The 19,208-nt window shown below is 46.6% G+C and overlaps 1 protein-coding gene across 2 annotated transcripts in view; it reads right to left on the bottom strand.

Annotated features, from left to right (window-relative positions):
- CNNM4 (cyclin and CBS domain divalent metal cation transport mediator 4) overlaps positions 1-18,066 on the bottom strand; it is a 36,683-nt gene extending 18,617 nt beyond the window's left edge. For both annotated transcript variants that reach the window (XM_054586032.1, XM_054586041.1), the window contains exon 1: positions 16,665-18,066. In XM_054586032.1, the coding sequence (XP_054442007.1) occupies positions 16,665-18,066 (1,402 nt within the window). The remainder of the gene's footprint in view (positions 1-16,664) is intronic.
- Positions 18,067-19,208: the final 1,142 nt, after the last annotated feature.

The following is a 19,208-nucleotide window of genomic DNA, read 5'->3' as shown; positions in this document are numbered from 1 at the left end:
AAAGGAGAGAAATAAAAATGGAAGGCAAGACCAAGAGATTAAAAAAATAAAATAAAAAACAAGAGAGAAGGTGACAGAAGGACAGCCATATGAAAGAGAGAGATGGAAAAGCAAACGTGGTGGCCCACTTGCCAAAAGAGACAGAGATGTGCATGGAAAAGGATTCTAGACACTTCCTGGGAGACTTGCCCCACCATACTGAACACCTCCCATGTGCACTGAAAGAGTGCCCTGGCCTTCCAGAACCTTCTAAAACAATATTTCTGAAGGGGTACTCACCCACCATAAATAAGTAATTTTAGCTTTTGTTTATAAAAGCTTACAGCAGGCCCTGACCAAGATCCCTGCAAGGAAATCCCCAGAATTAAGCAAGCAAAAGGGCCTAGAAAGGCCAAAGGCCAACCTCTCGACCCCTGCTAGCCCTGTCAATTAGCATGGGGAAAACAGTAACCGTGGAGTCAGAGCTAAGGGGTTAGCCAATATAATTCAAAGTTATTAAGAAAACGATTTGAAACATAGACTTACAGCCACTGTCAGCACTGACAAATCCCACCATAAGGGAATTTTGTGCCTTAAAAAAGGATATAAAGTATGTGCTAGAGATAATATGAATGGTAACCATTAGCAAGACATTTAAAATTATGGTTAGTTCACCTCTATCTCTGTTTTTAATCTTTACCTGAGGACATTTTCTAATTGCTTTTAGAAAGAGAGGAAGGGAGGGAAGAAGGGAGGGAGGGAGGGAGGAAGAGAGGAACAGGGGGGCAGCATGGGGCAGGGAAGAGAAAGGGAGAGAAACATCGACTGGTTGCCTTCTTATATGTGCCCTGATTGGGGATGGAACCCACAACCTGGGTATGTGTGGGAATTAAACCCACAACACCTTTCGGTCTACAGGACAACTCTCCAACCAACTTAGCCACACTGGCCCGGGCTCATCTTTACATCTTTAAAAAAATTTGTGTGTGTGTTTCATAATATATTAGAAAATGGTACATGTATATAACCTTTGAATGAATGGAGGTACAAATTAAAATTTTTTTTTCTAATGATCACAAAAGTTTGGAGAGCTCCCTTTTAGAACAGCCAGACCTTAGTTGTCCCTTCCCACAGCAGACATTCGGGTGTCTCCCTCAGCGCCCGCCTTCCCCCAGCTACAGAGCAGTTAGGGTGAACACAGGGTGAGCATGTTGTAAGAAGCATGTTGTGGTCTGAGTGCTGCCCTGCATGACTGAGTGTTTCCTCTGTTTCACGAGAGGAACCTGAGGCTCAGAGAGGTTCTGCCCAGGACCACTCCAGGAGGGGTGATTAAGCTGGGATTCAGCTAAGGAGCTTTTCCAAACAGCCTTCATTTAACCAGAAAGCCCTAAGGGTAAAGCTGTCCACAGACAGGATGTCAGGAGACCCTAAAGCTGCCTCTCACTCTGGGGACAAGTCTTCGTGCCTTTGATTTTTCACTTAGCCAATAGCCACTAATTTTTAAATTTTTTATTATGGAAAATATCAAGCATACAGAAAAGGGAAGAAATAATATAATTACATCTTCAGGGCCCTCCATCTAACTTCAACTGACTCCCTTGGCCAATCTTGTTTCCTCTTTCCGCCTACCCCCTTCACTGACTTATTTTGAAGCAAATCCCAGGTTTTATCTGCGAACATCTATAAATTTTACAAGTATTTTAGTAAGTAAAGACTCTTTTAAAAAGCAAAACCACCATAGTATTATTACCTCATACAGTAATTCCTTAAGATCATCAACATCAACAGTATTCTAATCTCCCCAATTCCCTTATGATTTTTTTACATCAAACTAATTTTTACATGATTTTTTTTTTGATAATGGTAATAAAAGTAGAAAGGAGGAAATTAAGATCACTTATAATCTAGCCTCCCGAAAATAGCTACTGTTAACTGAGTATTTTCTTTGGTTTTAAAAATTAATATAGCTAGATAAAATATTACAATATATATTTTTGCCATAAACTGGATCATTGTATTTAGCTTTGTACCCCACTTTTTAAATTCTTCACATTCTTTGTCTTTTCCCACTTTATAAAAACATTTTTAAAAATTGAATGGCCTCATCGTATTTCACTGTGCATATATGCACATAATCCCCATCCCCACTAGGCTCTGAAATTGGGCTCTTCCCCTGTTTTTGCCATTATTAAAATTCTTGTAGTAAATATACTTGGGTTATATCTCCATGTCCTTAAGACAGATTTCTAGAAGGGGATTCACTGGGTCAAAAGACAGGTTTGTTTGTTTGTTTCAGTTTCTTAAATTACCTAAGGAGTGAGTTCAGACTTAATGCATATATCTGCGACCTCAGTGATATGGGAACCTCTCTTGGAGGACACAGCCAGGGACCGTCCAAAAGGCAGAGAAGAACACACAGAACTCAAGCATTTTTAGGCAGCAAAAGAAACTGAAGTGGAGAAAAGACACTGGCCGAACTGACAATAAGCTAGGGAGGGCAGGAGGGAGGAAAGTGATCAGGAGGCGCCCAATGAGTTCCCTCCTTTGGACTTTGCTTCTCCTTTCCCACCCAGTCCTCTCTTCTCAGGACCCCCTTGGCCCTTTCCCCTGTCATCCCAGCTTCTGGCCATCTGACCTCCACCACCCAGGAGGAGCCCCTTCCTTCTCATATCTCTGCTTACAGAGCCACAGCACCCATTCCTTAGAACTGGGTGTGCAACCTGCTAATAACCTACAGGCACATCAACCTCAAAGCTGGACCATGATTAACGAGCCCACATGTCCCATGTTAGTCACGTAGCTGTAACAGGAAATTCTAAATGCTTTGCTGACTGACATCAACCTACATTAAGTCCAGAACTAGCTTTCTACTGAACTACACCCAACACACACACACACACACACACACACACACACAAAAGAAAAAGCTTTATTTTGCCTTTGGTGAACCCCAGTTGGTAGCTAGTAATCATATATCAAATGTTTCCAGACTTACTACTAAAATCATTCTAGGCTTTGATATCAAAGCCTGAAAAGGGAGCAAAACTGCACCAACATTTGACCTAATGTAAGAGGTCTTCATGGCTGTCACAAGCAGAAGACGGGGCAGGGCAGGGCGTGGCGCGGCGGAGGGGGGAGGGTCATACAAAGGGGGTGAGGATATTACTTGATGTGTTCAAACTCACTCACCGAAACTGAGAGATTGGTTATAAGAGGGAAAAAGACTTATTATTAATTTATTAAACATTTTTTTTCCTGCCACACGAAAAAGCAGGGACACCTTGAAATACCTTCCTCAGTTTTGTTCTTTTAATGGCAGGAAGAACAATTACATAGACCTATCTTTCTCATGAAAATAGATGCCAACATTCTAAATAAAGATACTGACAAATCAAACCCAGTGCTGTATAAAAAAATGATAACATGACTAAGGCTTTTTGTAGTCATGCAATAATTGTTATGGCTTCACATTTTTAAAAATCTGTATAAAGATAAATCATTTGATCATCCCAACAAATATTTTAAAAGCATTTGGATAAACTGCATTTGGATAAAGCATTTGGCTGAGATGGTTGGGGTTCCTTCTGCAAGGCAAAAGGTCACCAGTTTGATTCCCAGTCAGGGCACATGCCTGGGTTGTGGGTTTGGTCCCCATGAGAGATGCATATGAGAGGGAACCAACTGATATTTCTCTCCCTCTCTTTCTCCCTCCCTTCCCCTCTCTCTAAAAATAAATAAAATCTTTTTTAAAAAAAAGGATTTGGTAAAACTCAACATCTATTCAGTATAAAAACTCTTAGCAAACTAGGAAAAGAAGGAAATTTGGTTGATCTGATAAAGAGAATCTATCAAAAAAAAAATCACAGCAAGTTGCTAGGGTAGGAAACTAAATATTAATAAAGGAAAGGAATAAAGGGAATCAGATATTACTAAGCATAATCAACTAGGGAGCATAAGCCTTCAAGCTTCCCTAGGAACTTACTGTTTCACATACTCCCTAGGAAATCACGTGGGTTCCACAGATCACTGGGGGAAAGGACAAAACAAGGGGGAGGTAAATACGTATGTAGTAGGAGCCAAGATGGCAACCACAGAGGCCTGTCAGTCTAGCCTGGGGAAAAGATTAGATTGAGTAAGACTTACAAACCCAGTAGATCTAGGAAATGGATTGTTTAGGTGGTGGATGCATCAGAAGCCTGGAAAACTTGGGAAGTCGATTGGTTATTTTGAAAAAGCTGATCCTTCCCAACCCACAAATAATATAATCCCAGCTAACAAAGAGCTTTCTCTCCCTGTCTCTTTCTCTCTCAGACCCTCTCTCTTGCCCAGCAAGAAGCACTCAGCCTTTTCCTTGGTGGATTCTCTCTCCTTATGAACCATGTGGCCTTAGCAGCCACATGGATTTCAAACACAGGTTCAAAGCAGGAGCTTGGGTACAGCAGCACAGCAAGAGATCACTACCAAGAACGGCGCTGAGCTCCCTGTATACAGGAAGAGAGACTACTTTTGCCGAACTAATGGCACAGAATCTTTGGACACTGGCCTTTGTTTTGGCCTTGGTAAAGATGAAGCTGGACTTTTTCAATGGCAGGATGAACGGAGATGGAACATGACACTGGGCACCCAAGGGCAGCCTTCTAGCCTTACCATGCCACAACCCCCCATGCGTGGGTCTGTTGGAATACTTTCCTCGGGACTCTGTAAAAGAACATGACTTCCATTGCCAGCAAAATCATGCATAATGACAACTTTTAAAAAAGATTTACTTATCTATTTATTTTTAGAAAGAGAGGAGAGAGAGAGAGAAAAACATCAATGTATGAGAGATACATTGATCTGTTGCCTCTCACATACCCCCAGCTGGGGATGTGGCCCACAACGCAGGCATGTGCCCCAACCAGGAATCGAACCAGTGACCTTTCTATACCCAGACTGGCATTCCATCCACTAAGCCACATCAGCCAGAGCACATAGTGACAAATTTTAAAAGCTTTTTCTTGAGACATAGAATGAGATAATGATGTCCACTGTCACCAGTCAACATGATCCTAGATGTCCTTGCCCGTGAATAAGGCAAGAACAAGATATAAAATGTATAAAGTTTAGCAGTAATTAAATAAAACCTCATTATTCACAGGCAACATAATTATGTGTATAGAAAATCTAAAATAAACTTCTTGGTCAAGTTGCTCAGTTGCTCAGTTGCTCAGTTGGTCGGAGCATCATGCCATATACCAAAAGGTTGCAGGTTCCATCCCCAGTCAACACACATACCTAGGTTGTGGGTTCAATCCCTGGTTGGGGCACCAACAGGAGGCAAGCAATCGATGTTTTTCTCTCACACTGATGTTTCTCTCTCTCCCCACCTTCCTTTCTAAAATTAATAAACATATCCTTGGGTCCTCACCCAATTTAATTTATATATTAAAAATAAATAAATAAACTATTAGAATTAATGAGTGAATTTAGCAAGGCCAATGGAGTCAAGGTCACTATACAAAAATTAACTATTATTTCTCTATACTTGCGTGGTACAACAAAGAATATTGTTCTTTGGTCTTTGACCCTGGTTCCTGGCACAGATTCAAAAGCCCTTGGAATTTCCTGAGTAATCGTGGTATCTTTGTTACGGGAATGACAGGACTCTGGGTGGACCCCTAGATGGGGCTGGTCACCAGTAAAACCAAGCGAGGAACTTTCAGCTGCCCTACCTCCAGGGAAGGGAGGTGGGGAGCTGGGGATTAAGTTCAATCAATAATTTAATCTGCCCTGACCAGTGTGGCTCAGTTGGTTGGGTGTCCTGCTGCAAAGCAAAAGGTTGCAGGTTTGATTCCTGGGGGCGGAGCACATGTCTGGGTTGCGGCCTCAGCCTAGACAGACATCAGAGGCAACTGATCGATGTTTCTCTCTCACATCAATATTTTTCTCCCTCCCTTCCCCTCTCTCTAAAAATAAATAAATAAAATCTTAAAGGAAAAAAAACTGAACCAATCATGCCTAGGTAATGAAATCTTGATAAAAACTCTAGACTAACATTCAGTGGAGTTTCTTGAATGGTGAACAAATTGATGCATCAAGAAGATGACATATCCTGATTCCGGGACAGAGGGCAGGGAAGCTCTGCCTCCTAGACCGTTCCAGCCCTCATCACATGTTTATCCTTTAAGATAAAGCTAACCATAAGTGTGCCACTTTCCTGAGTCATTGTGAGTCATTCAGTGAATTACTGAACCTGAGGGGAGTTGTGGGAGCCGCCAAATTTATAGCTGGTTGGTCAAAAATGCACAAGTAGCGGGAACCCCACTTATGACTGGTGTCTGCAGGTAGAGGGCTGAGCCCCCAGACCTATGGGGTCCAATGATAATCCCTGGTGATTAGCGCCAGGATTGAACTGCAGCCTACCCCCAGTTGGAACAATCTGCAGCAAATGGGGACAATAAAAATTTAAAGATACCACTTAAAATCACCAAATACCTAAGAATAAATCTAAGAAAAGATGTGTAAGACTTCTACACAGAAAACAATAAAACACTGAAAGAAATTCAGAACACATAAATCATGGAGGGGTCACTATGCTTGAGGATCAGAAGACTATTATAAAGATGTCAAGCCTTCAAGCTGACCCCTAGATTCAATGCAATTTCATAAAATTCCCAGGAGAAAAGCTAAGAACAGTCAATACCATCTTGAAGAACAAAGAACAGAGCACTTGAAATCACCAGATATTAAGACTCATTAGAATCTGATACAGGATATCAAAAGCATTAACCATAATGGATGATAAGCATATGAAAATGTGCTCATCTTTAGTTACCAGGGAAATCAATATGAAAATCACAATGAGATAGTAGCACACACCTACCTGATTTGCTAAAATAAAATAAATAAATGGCTGACAATACCAGTGTTGTGGGGATAGGCATGAGAACAGACATGAGCTCTCCGGAATACTGTCTTATCTGCGCCTGTACTGGGCCCTAGCAATTCTATTCCCAGAGATATTGCCAAAGGAAATGCCCTCATACAGTCACCAAAAACCACACACACGAGTGTTCTCAGTGGCATGATTTGCAATCGTCTCAAACTACAAGCAATCCAAATACCCATCAACAGTACCATTATGGAATATTTCTATCATGGAATACTCTTCAGCAACAAAAATAGACTGAACTACAGGTGTACAAAACACAAGTGAAACTCATAACCTTAGTGCTACGGCAGCAGGAACCAGACACAAAAGAGCACATATTATATGATTCATTTATAAAAGTTAATTAAAAAATTAACTCGGATCATTTGGGGGCAAGGGCAGTGTTTGGGGCAGGAAATTTGGTTACTGGGGGAGGATTTCTAGGCATTGCCAATGGTCTGTTTCCTGACTCAGTGGTACACAAGGGTGTTCCTTTATAAAAATCTATCAAGTTGTACACTTACGATTTATGTACTTTGCTTCAATGAAAAGTTCACTTTAAAGCAAATCTAGGTGTGGTTGCCAGAGGTGGGAGGTGGCGGCAGCAAAATGGTGAAGGGGTCAAAAGGTACAAACTTCTATTTATAAGATAGATAAGTCCTGGGATATAATGTACAGTATGGTGACTGTGGTTAATAATACTGAATTGTGTATTTCAAAGTTGCTAAGAGAGTAAGTACATCTTATAGGTTCTCATCACAAGGAAAAACAATTTGTAACTATATGTGGTGATACATGTTAATGACACGTAATGTGATGACCATTTTACAATATATACAAATATAAAATCATTATTTTATATACCTGAAACTTACATAATGTTATATATCACTTGTATCTCAATTTTAAAAATCTAGAACTGACCATCCTGACTGGTGTGGCTCAGTGGGTTGGGCACTGTCCCAAGAGACTGAAAAGTCACCAGTTCGAATTCTAGTCAGGGCACATGCCTGGTTTGCAGGTCAGGTCCCTGGTTGGGGGTGTGCAAGAGGCAACTGACTGATGTTTCTCTCCCTTTCTTTATACCTCCCTTGCTCTCTCTCTAAAAAATAAATAAGTAAAATCTTAAAAAAGAAACCTAGAACTGACAGTAAAATTTCCAACCTGGAGTTATTAGAGAACCTGAATCTTCTGATCTCTTTCATTATGTCTACAACCTCATTAATAACAGCGATCAAGAGCCTGACTCTGGAGGGGAGCAGTTTGGGTTGCCACTTAGTTGTCACCTCACTGGGGAAGATTCTCAGCTTCTCTGAGTCTCAGTTTCCCAACACTAACACTTGGAGGACTAGTTAAGTATTTAATAAAGGTTAACTATTAATGAAGACATCTTCCTTCTTTATGCTCTCTGCTCTGTCTTTCCAGAGCTCTGGGGTTGGCTTCCCGGGGAGTCTGTTTTCTCTTGGATCCCCCTCTATCTCTGCTGCTTTCAGATCGTAGCCTCTTCCATCCTTTACTGGGATACCAGGGAGGGAGCAGGCGACTGATAAATTCTGACCCAAATAAAGGTGCAATAGGTCCATGTGGCCAGGCCCTCCTACCTCCTAAGCAGCCATCCTTAGATTATGCTCCTACCCTTAGAATACAAATGTGCTGGCAATGAGGATGGTAAGCTTAACTTTTTCCAATTTGCAGGAAACAAATTATTAAGTAAATGAGGAGAAATGCCTCAGTTTTAAGTTTCTCTTCCATATTTTTTTTTCTTAAGCTCTGGCTTCTGTTACCCTTCATATATACACAAGGGTTGGGATAAGATAGTATCTAAATTAGTATGTAATTATATACTGGAGTGGAGTGGGCTCTTTTGACCTCAGTGTATTCACAATTCCAAGAAAGGCACCACGCCCAGACAGTGGGGCAACCTGCCACCTGAGCCAGTGTGAGAATCACCGTGGCCCAAGCTGGTGTCAATGCTAACTGAGGTGCCTTTTGGACAGTAATAATAGTAATTTTTAAAATAGTGAACATTTATTGCATGATGACATGGTTCTAGGCACTGAGCTAAGCACTTTACGTGCCTTACTTCATTTGGTCCTCACCACAACCTGAGCCAGATACTGTCATTAATGTGGATGACCAAACCACCAGCAACCAAACAGAAATTTTTCTGAGACCAAGAGCCAGTCACTATTTTGAGCCTCTCATGAAATAAACACCACTGCATAAGCATTTGTTCACTTTTTAAACAACTCCTAGGGAAGTTTGATGAGACATGAATGTATGTTTAAAACCGTGACAGTGCATGTGTGCGAGCATGCGTGTGTATGTGTGGGGGGGAAATGTGTATTTGAGTCAGCCTGCCTGTATGTGTGGGTGTGCGTTTAAACACACCTATGAGGGGTGAGCGTGTATGCGCGTGAGCTTATCTTTGTGCAGGGGGTGTTGAGTGTGTGTATGTAGTGAATGTATGTGGGAGTGAGCCTGTCCTTGTGGGGATAAGTGTTATGTGGGAGTGACCTTATCTGTGTGTGTGGGTGGGAGGGGGCGGGGGGTGGTAAGTGTGTATAGGAGTGAGCCTGTTTCTGTGTGGGGGGAGATGTGTCTGTCTGTGCGAGCCTGTCTGTGTGTTGCGGTGGGGGGGGGGGGGCGGTGACTGTGTCTATATGAACCTATCTCTGTGTGTGTGAATATCTGTAGGGGGATGAATGCGTGTGAGCATAGTGGATATGTGTGGGAGTGAGCCTGCCTGAGGTGGGAAGGGGGAGAGAAGAACCTCTGTCCACTCCGGGCTCCTGGCTGCCTGCTGGCCAGAGACCAAGCATTCCAGAGAGCCCAGGAAACCAGTCTGTCGAGAACCCTGTCCAGGTCCAGGTGAGCGGGCCCTGCAGCTGGAAGAGACTCTGTCCCCTCCGGGGAATGCTCCAGCAATACCAGGTTTAACCCGGGCAAAGGAGGCTAGGGCTGCACACCCCAGCCCTCCGGGTTCACCTTGTTACCACAGTACTGCTCTGGCCCTTAGCCTGTGGAAATCCTCCCAAATGTTCCTCCCCAGAATCCCAGAGATAAAAAAAAGAATTTCATTGTTTATCAGAAGAGAAATCTTAAGATCCAATCTAAACAGTGTTCCAAATTATAGGTAGACCATGATTTCAACATGAAAATACACACAGGCAGCTAATGGGAGAGAGCATGCTATAAAAATGAAAATGGTTTTCATCTTGCTGTTTCAAGATTTTTTTAACTTAAAATAAACAAACAAACCTTGTATTAAATTTCTAAAAGAGTTATTGCAATAACTCAAAATATTAAAAGTAGTTCTTTCTAGGTCTCAAGCTCATGGATTGTTTTGTAGATTTTTGTGTTTTCTAAAGTTCTGGTAATGAGATGTATTTTTTTAATAATAACCACTAGTAAAAAGAAAATCACATAATAAATGAACAGAAATAGACTGAGTCCAGACTCTGGACTACAAAATGAGCCACCAAGCCTTTGACAGCAGGATGTCTCAGCACACTCAGGGGTGACGAGAGGGGTCATCGGAGGTACAGGGCAGGCCAGCTGTGCCCACAGCGGCAGAATGGCTCAGAGGAGAGAATGGGGTGGGTAAAACGGCAGCAACAGCACCAGAAAGCTGCTCCCCATCCTTGTAGCTGAGGACCATCTGGGCACCTGGGGGAAATTCTGTAATCCTCACATTCTCCTGCCAAGTTCTACTGAGAAATTCAGAAAAATCCCTAAGACAAAAGGGAGGCTTTGAGAGAGAGCCAGCTTAGGACAAGAAAGGCGCCAGGCCCTCCCCATAGCCTGGACTGAAAGAACCAGGTGACCATGCCAAAATCAGTGATCGTGACAGTGACAGAAGGGCTTGGTTCACCCTCCCCACCTGTACACACTCTCCCCCCTGGCTGTAGTGGCCTTTTAATAGAGTGTCTGATAAACACTTCACTGCCCCTGCCCTCAGGAGACTGAGACTAGAGGGAACCTACAATTTGAGGCCCCAATCCTTTGCTCAGGATGTCCTTGCTGTTCTATTCCCCTAGTTCATCTGGGTGACAGCATTAACTTGCAGGAAGCAGTGGAGAGAGAAGGCATGTGGTGGCCTGACCTTGAAATCCTTTTAGAAATGGTTAAGAAGCAGTCACAATACATAAAAGCAGTTTACCATAAGTTAAACTTATGATAAGCTCATTCTTCATCCTATGGTCTAGTTCAAGTTCTTCCAGAACTAGAGGCACAGAGGTAGGAAAAGCTGTATCTATTCACTCTTGAAGATCCAGGAGCAACATCACCTCCTCTAGAGTGTCCAGGCTTCCCAAGAAAAATCCCTGTCCCTCATCTATTTCTCCTATAGAACGTCCTGTGGTTTTGTGTTTTCACGTTCTCATCTATTTTCAAGGTTAAACATCTGTTCAGTCCCTCCCGTGCTGACCAGAGGAGTCCAGGAAAACTCTGGAGCTAGGCTTTCTAATGAAAAATATGTGACGGAGATGTAAACAGCGCTATGATCTTGGTTATGATCTAAGAAACTCTTATTAGGACGTAGATGTAAGACAGTGCCTTCCAGGACACAAGAGAGCTTTAGGACATAACTGCATATAGAGGACTGGGGAAACAGCGCCCAGTCCTGGCTCCCAGGCAAAAGCCGCCCACAGACGGCACGAAGCCAGCCAGGGGAAGAGGTGCCAGGTTCCCTGCCCACAAGCACCACACTGAAGAAAAAGTGAGGAGGAGCCTGGCCAGTGTGTTGTCAGCTGCCCCACTGGCACCCCTGCCCTAGCAGGCAGCCCCTGCCACTCTCAGAAACACTTGCCTCCAGGCAGCTTCCCGAGATCAAATCACCAGCCCAGTTCAGACTGTTCCCAGGTGGAGCTGTCTGAGACCAGGTGCATAGCTGCCTTAGATCCCCACCCTTGAGGCTGCCCTCTCCCAGTACCCTCTGACTCAGCTGTCCATCCCACCATCTATGCTCAGCCCTCACCCAATCTGACCTCTCCAGGAGGCTCCCCAAACCATTCCTGCTTGGCTCTTTCCCGTCTCTCCCAGGAGCCACTTTGGCCAGGCTGTTGCCTTCTCCGCACGTTCGGCCTACTCCTGGCTGGCTCCAGACCTCTTCAACTGGTCCTGGCCTCACTTCCAAGCCCCAGAAGGGCACTTCCACCTGCACGCCTGCCAAGATGGGCTGCATCTTCATGCTGTTCAGTGGGGCCCACAACCAGCAGTGTAGGCATCATCTGAGAGCAGCATCTGAGAGCAGCCTCTCAGGCCACACCCAGACCCACTGGGCTCAAATCTGCATTTTAAGAAAAATGCCCAGGCAATCTGGATCCACAGTCAAGTGTGCACAAGGCGGGCAAAGAGGTGTCCAATAAAAGGTCACACCATTATTATTTACCACTACACCCTTTCTCCCACCCTTACCAAACTGGCTCTGCTTCCTCCTCTCCCCACTTATACTACAATACATGACAACTACATGACAACACTGTCAACTTGAACCCCAACCAGAAACCTCAGCTGTTCACAACCACTTGCCAGCCCCGACATCTCCGTGAAGATCAGAGTCCTGTTGTTTGGACTTCAGAGGCACATCTCAAGCCTGGCCTTCCGTGGCCCTACTGTACCTACCTGAGCTGTGTATAGCTAAACCCTACATGTCTGTTCCTCTGATAGTACTATGAACCGGACTGTGTGAGTCCTCTCTGATTCCTAACAGATGCAAAATCATGCAGTATTTTTTTTTTCTTGACTTTATAAAGTTGTTTAAGGAATAAAAGTAAGTGGCGGTTGTATAATGTGGCATCCATACATGGAAATACGGGAGGAATTTTGATGAAATGATTTCTAGTTTTTTCCCTCCAATATATAACCCACAAACTTTCTATGAAGAGCCTAATAGGTCCAAGGTCACTTCATGGGTCAGTGACAGAGCTGGCTTTAACTTAACCCAGCTCTTTACAGGGGCTAGAGGTTATAAAGTGGGTGCGGAAAGATAGGATGACTAAAGAGAAGCAAAGTGCCTCGGAGAGGTAGGAATGTCACAGAAGGAGGGGCAGAGTGGAAAGCTGGGAGGTAGGCTTCAATGTTGAACTTGATCTCCTGACCTCATGGACCTCCTTGTGGAGAGTTCATTCATGCTTTCCATCAGGGTCTGGGAGAGCATCTGCGGGCAGGAAAAATGCAGCTGGGCCAGGAATAGCCCAGGGAGCTTTTGTTCTAAGATTTCGAGCTACAAACAAATTCAACCACAACACCCTGTACTGTAAACGATTCTAGGTGAGGTTTAAGTGGAAAGGCCAAAGTGCAAATTGCACCAGCCTTTCTAAGTGCCCTAACAGCTCTCACCAACTAGACAGCCTTAATCCTGAGGTCCTGCAGCACCTGGCACTGTGTCTGGCACACAATATGGATTCAATACATATCTAATGATAATTGCCTTGAGTTGAGAAGCAGAAGCAGCTGGAAGCCCCTTGCCTTAGTGTAGGAAAAGCCCAGCCCCATGCCTGTCTCTCAGTGTGCAGGAGCATATTCATGATTTATTAATATTAATTCATGAAGCTATGTAAACTCCTGATGGTCAAAGACCACTTACAGAGAAACTAAGGCATGGGGAAAGGCATGCATCACACTCAAGACCTCAAGCTGTGCTCCTCAGTCCCGGACCCAAACCATGAATACGCATCATTGCAGGAGCTCCTCCTGCCTTTCTTGGTGCAGCTGGAAAAGTCAAGCACCCATTTTTCTTTATCCCTTATCAGCCCTTCAAAACCTAAAACTACTGAAATAGGGATAACTCTCTCTCAAACCTGACAAGTCATTCACTCATTCGGTGACTTTTTATTGAGGTCTGCTCTGTGCCAAGAACCATTCCACAGGCTAGGGACTCATCGGTGAGCAAATCAGAGCACCCTGCCCTTTGGAACTAATATTAGAATGGGAGGAGATGACAATAAACAACATGGCAAATTCATATATTACACGGCTGTTATAAAGTCATACGTGCTATGAGAAAAAGAAAAATCAGCACTGGGCAGGGAAATCAGAAAGGTCAGGGTGGGATAAGAGTTACAGTTCTGAACAGGGTAACAGGAAGACCTCACCAAGAAGGTGAAGTTGAAGCAGACATTAGGGAAGGGAAAAAATGAGGCATCTATGGAAGAACATTCCAACTGAGGAAACAGCCAGGGCAAAGGCCCCAGGGTGGGAGCATCATGGTGTATTCCAGGAACAGCAAGAATGCCAGTAGGGCTTGCCAGTCGTCCAATCATTTGTTATTCATTCATTCATTCGTTCGTTCATCCACTTATTCATTGGGTAACAAGTATTTACTGTTCCTCTCTTAAGGCACTGAGTGGTGAAAATACTAACAGGACAGGATCCCTACCCTCAAGGAGCTTGTAATGTTGCAGAGCAAGGAGGAATCAAAATGACTTTGTAAGACTCAGGTAGAGCTTAGGGCCCTCACCCAACTTGGAGGTGCTGAAAAGTCCACTGAAGTACAGGCACCCCAGCTCTGATTTTGATGGTACTGACAATGCTGGCTCAATTGTTTTTCTCAGCTAAGAAAGAAGCCTCCCAAACACCAGATTTGTAAACAAAATCTCTGAGGTCACATGTTTACACTTGGTTTACCATGTCCTAGATGCCCTCAGACTTAAAAGGTAGATGCCAAATGGAAAAATCTGGAAGAGGCCACACTGGCGGGGCACGGGGGTGGGGGGGGGTGGCGGTGAGGAACAGTATGGCAGTGAGTTGAGACTAGAAACTGGGAGGTGACAGCATGAAGCCCAGGGTATGTTCATCGGGGTGACCATCCATCCTGTCACACCCACATCTTCAGGGCTTCGTGCTGCACTGGGCAAAGTGCACCTGCATGTCCATGGAATTATCAGCATCTCTTCTCCTAAGGAGAGCTGGCATACGGAGGGCTCCACTCAGTAGAGCTCAGGCCTGAGAGATGCTAGCTCTGTTTTCCTAGCTTCATGAAGTGGTTTTCTCTCTCTCTCTTTTCTTTCTTTTCTCTTTACAAGAGTCCAAAGATGGCCCTGCCCCCAAGACTCAGAAGCTCCTACCCTGTGACAGCTCAGCCCTACTGATCAGGGGCTGGGAAGTCTGGCCAAGCCCACTCGTTCTGGCTGGATCCAGAGCCAGGCTGAATGATTCAAACATGATTGTTGGGTGGGTCACCACCAACAGTCCCAAAGACCGTAGAGGTGCTCAGGAGCAAGCTGCCCTGTTGAGTTCTAACCTGGTTCCAGATCAAGGGCATAGAAGTCCTCAGAGCCCAGAGGCTGCAGGGTAGGAGTGGAGCACAGAGCCTCATTGCTCTTCTGCCCCAGGCTTGGGTACCTGGGAAAAACAGGTTCTGGGGTCTACACTTCAAAGATCTGGGGAGGCTGTACCATCACCACCAGCCACCTCTGTCCGTCCCTCCAATCCCCGTGCAGTCTCCATTGGGGCTTACATTATTCAAGTCCTCCTTAGCCCTGGTGCTGAGATGCACTCTGTCAAACTGGAAAAGACTAGGTACCAATCTGCTATCCTGGCAGTGACCCAAGCATCTTTTCAGACCAAACCTGGCCAGGCCAGCTCCTCCTATCCCACCAACGTTCTGTTCCAGAAAAACTGACAACAAGGGTATGGGGCTTGCTCCCAGCTAGGGTTCAGAAGTTCCTCCTGGCCCTAGGTGGCCTGGGAGGCTTAACAAGCAAAGTCCTGGGTTTAGAATGAGCTCTTCCCCTCCCCCATTCCTTCACAAAAAGCTTCCCTTTCTGCCTCCTCATTCTCTGTGGCCTAGGAGGGGTTTATTCCATAATTGGCTTGTTTACTGCCACCCTAAGGGCTTGAAATGGCAGAGGTGGGAAGAAAGATGGTTGGAAGGAAAGGGGTGTGTGCCCCAATCTTTGAGGCTGGTGAATAAACCCTCCAAGTGCTTCTGACAACCTGAGAACAGGTCAAGAACCCATGAGAGAGAAAAACGCAGGGAATGCAAGGCCAGCTGAAGATTCTAGCAGACCACAGGAGGGAAACTTATGTTTGATGCCTGAGAAAGGCAGAACAATAACCTAAACTTAATCTGCTTGCTTCTGTTGAAGAGCAAAAAGCATTACTTGGCACCGTTCTGAGCTCCCAATCAGCTCCTGTGGGCTAGGAGCTCCAGTGATGTCACCCCCTGTTCACAAACCTTCCATAGCTCCTAGCTCCTAGCAAACTTACCGTCCTGACCTTCAGGCTCTTCCCCACTGACCACTCATCAGCAGAGCCTATATCCCCCCAGAACAGGACCATCTGCTGGGACACAAGTATATCCTTTTTGCTCCTGGGGTTCTCTCTACCTCAAGTACCGAGTCTCTCCAATTTTAAGGCTGTCCTCCAACACTCCCTCGGCTGTGAAGGTTTTCCCAGTTCCCCAGCCCCTTCCCCAGGCTGTCTCAATCAGATTTGCATGCTCCCTGATTTAATGTCTTTGCCCCTGTGTTGGCCTTCTTAAGGTATCTGCTTTCATCTGTCCTGCTTCGATAGCTCCCTGAGGTCTTGCTCCATCCTCCAAGTAGGCAAGTGTCTTATCAGCTTTGGTTCACCTGAAGCAAAGCACAGGAACTGGCAGACAGCAGATGCTTAAGAATTGCTTTTGCTCCCGCAAATATCTGTCACCTCAGAGGTGTAGAAAATCATGGGCAAAGGGACAGAGTCCCATTAAAGGAACATTTATGATCAGCAGATGTAAAACAGGCCCGAGTGTGACCAAAGTTAGCTGGGAATGCAGCTCAGACCTTACCTTTCTTGAACTCCTCCAGCATGGCATCCAGCTTGGTGTCATGGAAGACAAAGTGCACGGGGTGGTTGTAGAAGCGGGTGATGGTCTTGAGTGGGGTGCAGTCATCGGGGTCCACGAAGGCCAAGTCTTTGACATAGAGAATGTCTACGATATTGGACTGTTCATCTTCAAACACAGGGATGCGGGTATAGCCACTCTCCATAATCTCGGACATTGTGTTGAAGTCCAGAATGGCATCGCTGCGGATCATGAAGCAGTCGTGGAGCTGAGTCATGATGTCCTCCACAGTTTTGGTCCGTAGTTCCAAGGCACCCTGGATCATATTTAGTTCCTCTTTCACGAGGTCGTTATAGGGCTCTGTCACCTTCAACATCTCCATCAGCTTCTCCCGATTGTAAACAGTGCGAATCTCCTGGCCCAGAAAAAAGTCCAGGAGCTTGCTGATGGGAAAGCTGATAGGGAAGGTGAGTAACATAAAGAATTTGGTAAGAATGATTGTGTTGGCACCCACAGCCAACCCGTGCCGGGAGCATAGGGCCTGAGGTACGATCTCCCCAAAGATGACAATGCCGATAGTGGAGGAGGCCACGGCCATGAGTCCGGACCCGATGAGGTTGTCCAGAAGGATGGTGAGGGAAGTGTTGACCAGCACGTTTCCCAGGAGCAGCGAGCAGAGCAGGTAGTTGCCCTTGCGCCGGATGGGCTCGATCTTGCGAGCATAGCGCCTCTCCTTCTCTGTGCCACAGTTCTGGACAATGCGCAGCTCCATGGGGTCCAGGGCCATAAGCCCCAGGTTGAGGCCAGAGAAGATGCCCGACAGCACTAACAGCACCAAAACTAGAAGTATGTGCAGCCAGAGGGGCAGAAACCTGCCCTCCTCCTCCACCATGAAGAGTAGCGAATCCTTATCGGTCCACCTCTGCCAGGGCCCGTCCACGGCGGCCCTGGTGCACAGCGCGTACAGCTTCATGTTCTCGCTCCTTCGAAGGAACTTGGTGAGCACCACCAGCATCCCGGATGTGTTCCCGCGGCTCACGTTGACCAGCTGCTGGACGACCAGGTCCTTGGTGAGCTCGGGGCAGTGGGTGGAGTTGTGGAGGGCCTCGGAGTTGTCCACCTCGGTGAAGGAGATCAGGTTGCTAGAGATGGAGCCCAGCCGGTGGCCGTACAGCCTCAGATTCACCGTGCTACCCTCGGATACAAAGATGATGCCATCCGGGTTGATCCCACACGATTTGTTGCAGCTCGCCAGCCGCATGCCAAGGATCGCGCTCTGCTGGGGGTCTCCCTGGCCCCGGGCCCCCCGCGCCCACAGCAGCACCGGCAGAACCAGCGCCACCAGGTGGAGGCGCCCTCGGGCCGGCCCGCCGCCCGGGCGCCCGCCCCCGCCCGCCGGCGCCATGTTGCTCCGGCTCGGCCGCCGCCGCTCCCCGCGCCCCGCCGCGCGGTCCACTCGCGCCGTCGATCCTGCCGCTCCGCCGCCGCCAAGCTAACTGCCCGGGCGGCCCGCCTGACGTCAGGTCAGCGCCCGGCCGTCCGGCCCCGCCGGCCCACGCCCCGCCGGTCCACGCCCCGCCGGCTCACGCCCCTCATTTACATGATAGGCCCCGCCCCCTGGGCGCGCGGCTCCGTGCCCGGGCTTAAGAGCTCGGGTGCTCAAGAAATCCAGCGCTTAAGGTGGAGCGGGGCCGGAGCGCGGGAGCCGCCCGGAGGCACCGCCCGGCCCCGCCCCGCCCCCTGACGCCCTTCTGACGTCCCTCGGGCCCCGCCCACCTTCGCTCCGCCCCCTTACGTCCAATCCGCGTCCGCGCCAGCCTCAAGCCGCCGGCCTCGGCCCCCTCCACTGCGACCTGCTGTCTCGGCTGAGCGTTCCTCTTCCGCCACTTGGCCGGGCCTGGCATATGCTCCGTTCTCCTTCCGTGCCCCTTCCCCAGAAGTTTTCGGGTCTTCGCCGGGGGTCTTTTCTGCAGGAACTTCGGAAGCAGCACCGCGCTGTGCTCTGCCGAGAAAAAAGAAAAAGGGAACCTGGGGGCTTGAGCCTGAAAAAAGGTGACAAGTCCATGGCCTTGCAGCCTGACCCCTGGAGGCTGTTCTCAATACTCCTGCGGATTTGCCGACCTTGCCCTAAGGCCAGCAATGCTTTTCCCCAGCCCAGGGCTTCCTTTGGCTGGTGGCTTCCTTTGGGTGGAGGGAAAGTCGGAAACTAAGGCAATAGAATGTACCCGCGGATAGAAGGGCCAGCGTCTGGCCTGGGCTTATTTTATGTCATTTCCATTTTTAACACATTTATGGCATCTACTATGCGCCAGGCACTTGTTCTGGGCTCTGACAACAGCATGAATAAGCTAAAGTCCGTGCCTCCTGGAGTTTACAATTAGAGTAGAAAACAGGCAAAAAACAAATAATCACATACATAAGTGTTATCTAAGAGGTGATGTCATTATTTCCGTATTACAGAAGAAGAACTTGAGGTGGCACAAATCTGGGTCCTTGCAAATCATCATCTGAACAGCAGGCTTGTGTAACTTTGGTAAGGCAAATTGG

The sequence above is a fragment of the Pteronotus mesoamericanus genome, unplaced genomic scaffold, assembly GCF_021234165.1.
Source record: "Pteronotus mesoamericanus isolate MK-2021 breed Mesoamerican mustached bat unplaced genomic scaffold, CSHL_Meso_final contig_121, whole genome shotgun sequence".
Taxonomy (NCBI): Eukaryota; Metazoa; Chordata; class Mammalia; order Chiroptera; family Mormoopidae; genus Pteronotus; species Pteronotus mesoamericanus.
The sequence above is the reverse complement of the archived record's forward strand: the minus strand, read 5'-3'. Positions and strand labels throughout refer to the sequence as shown.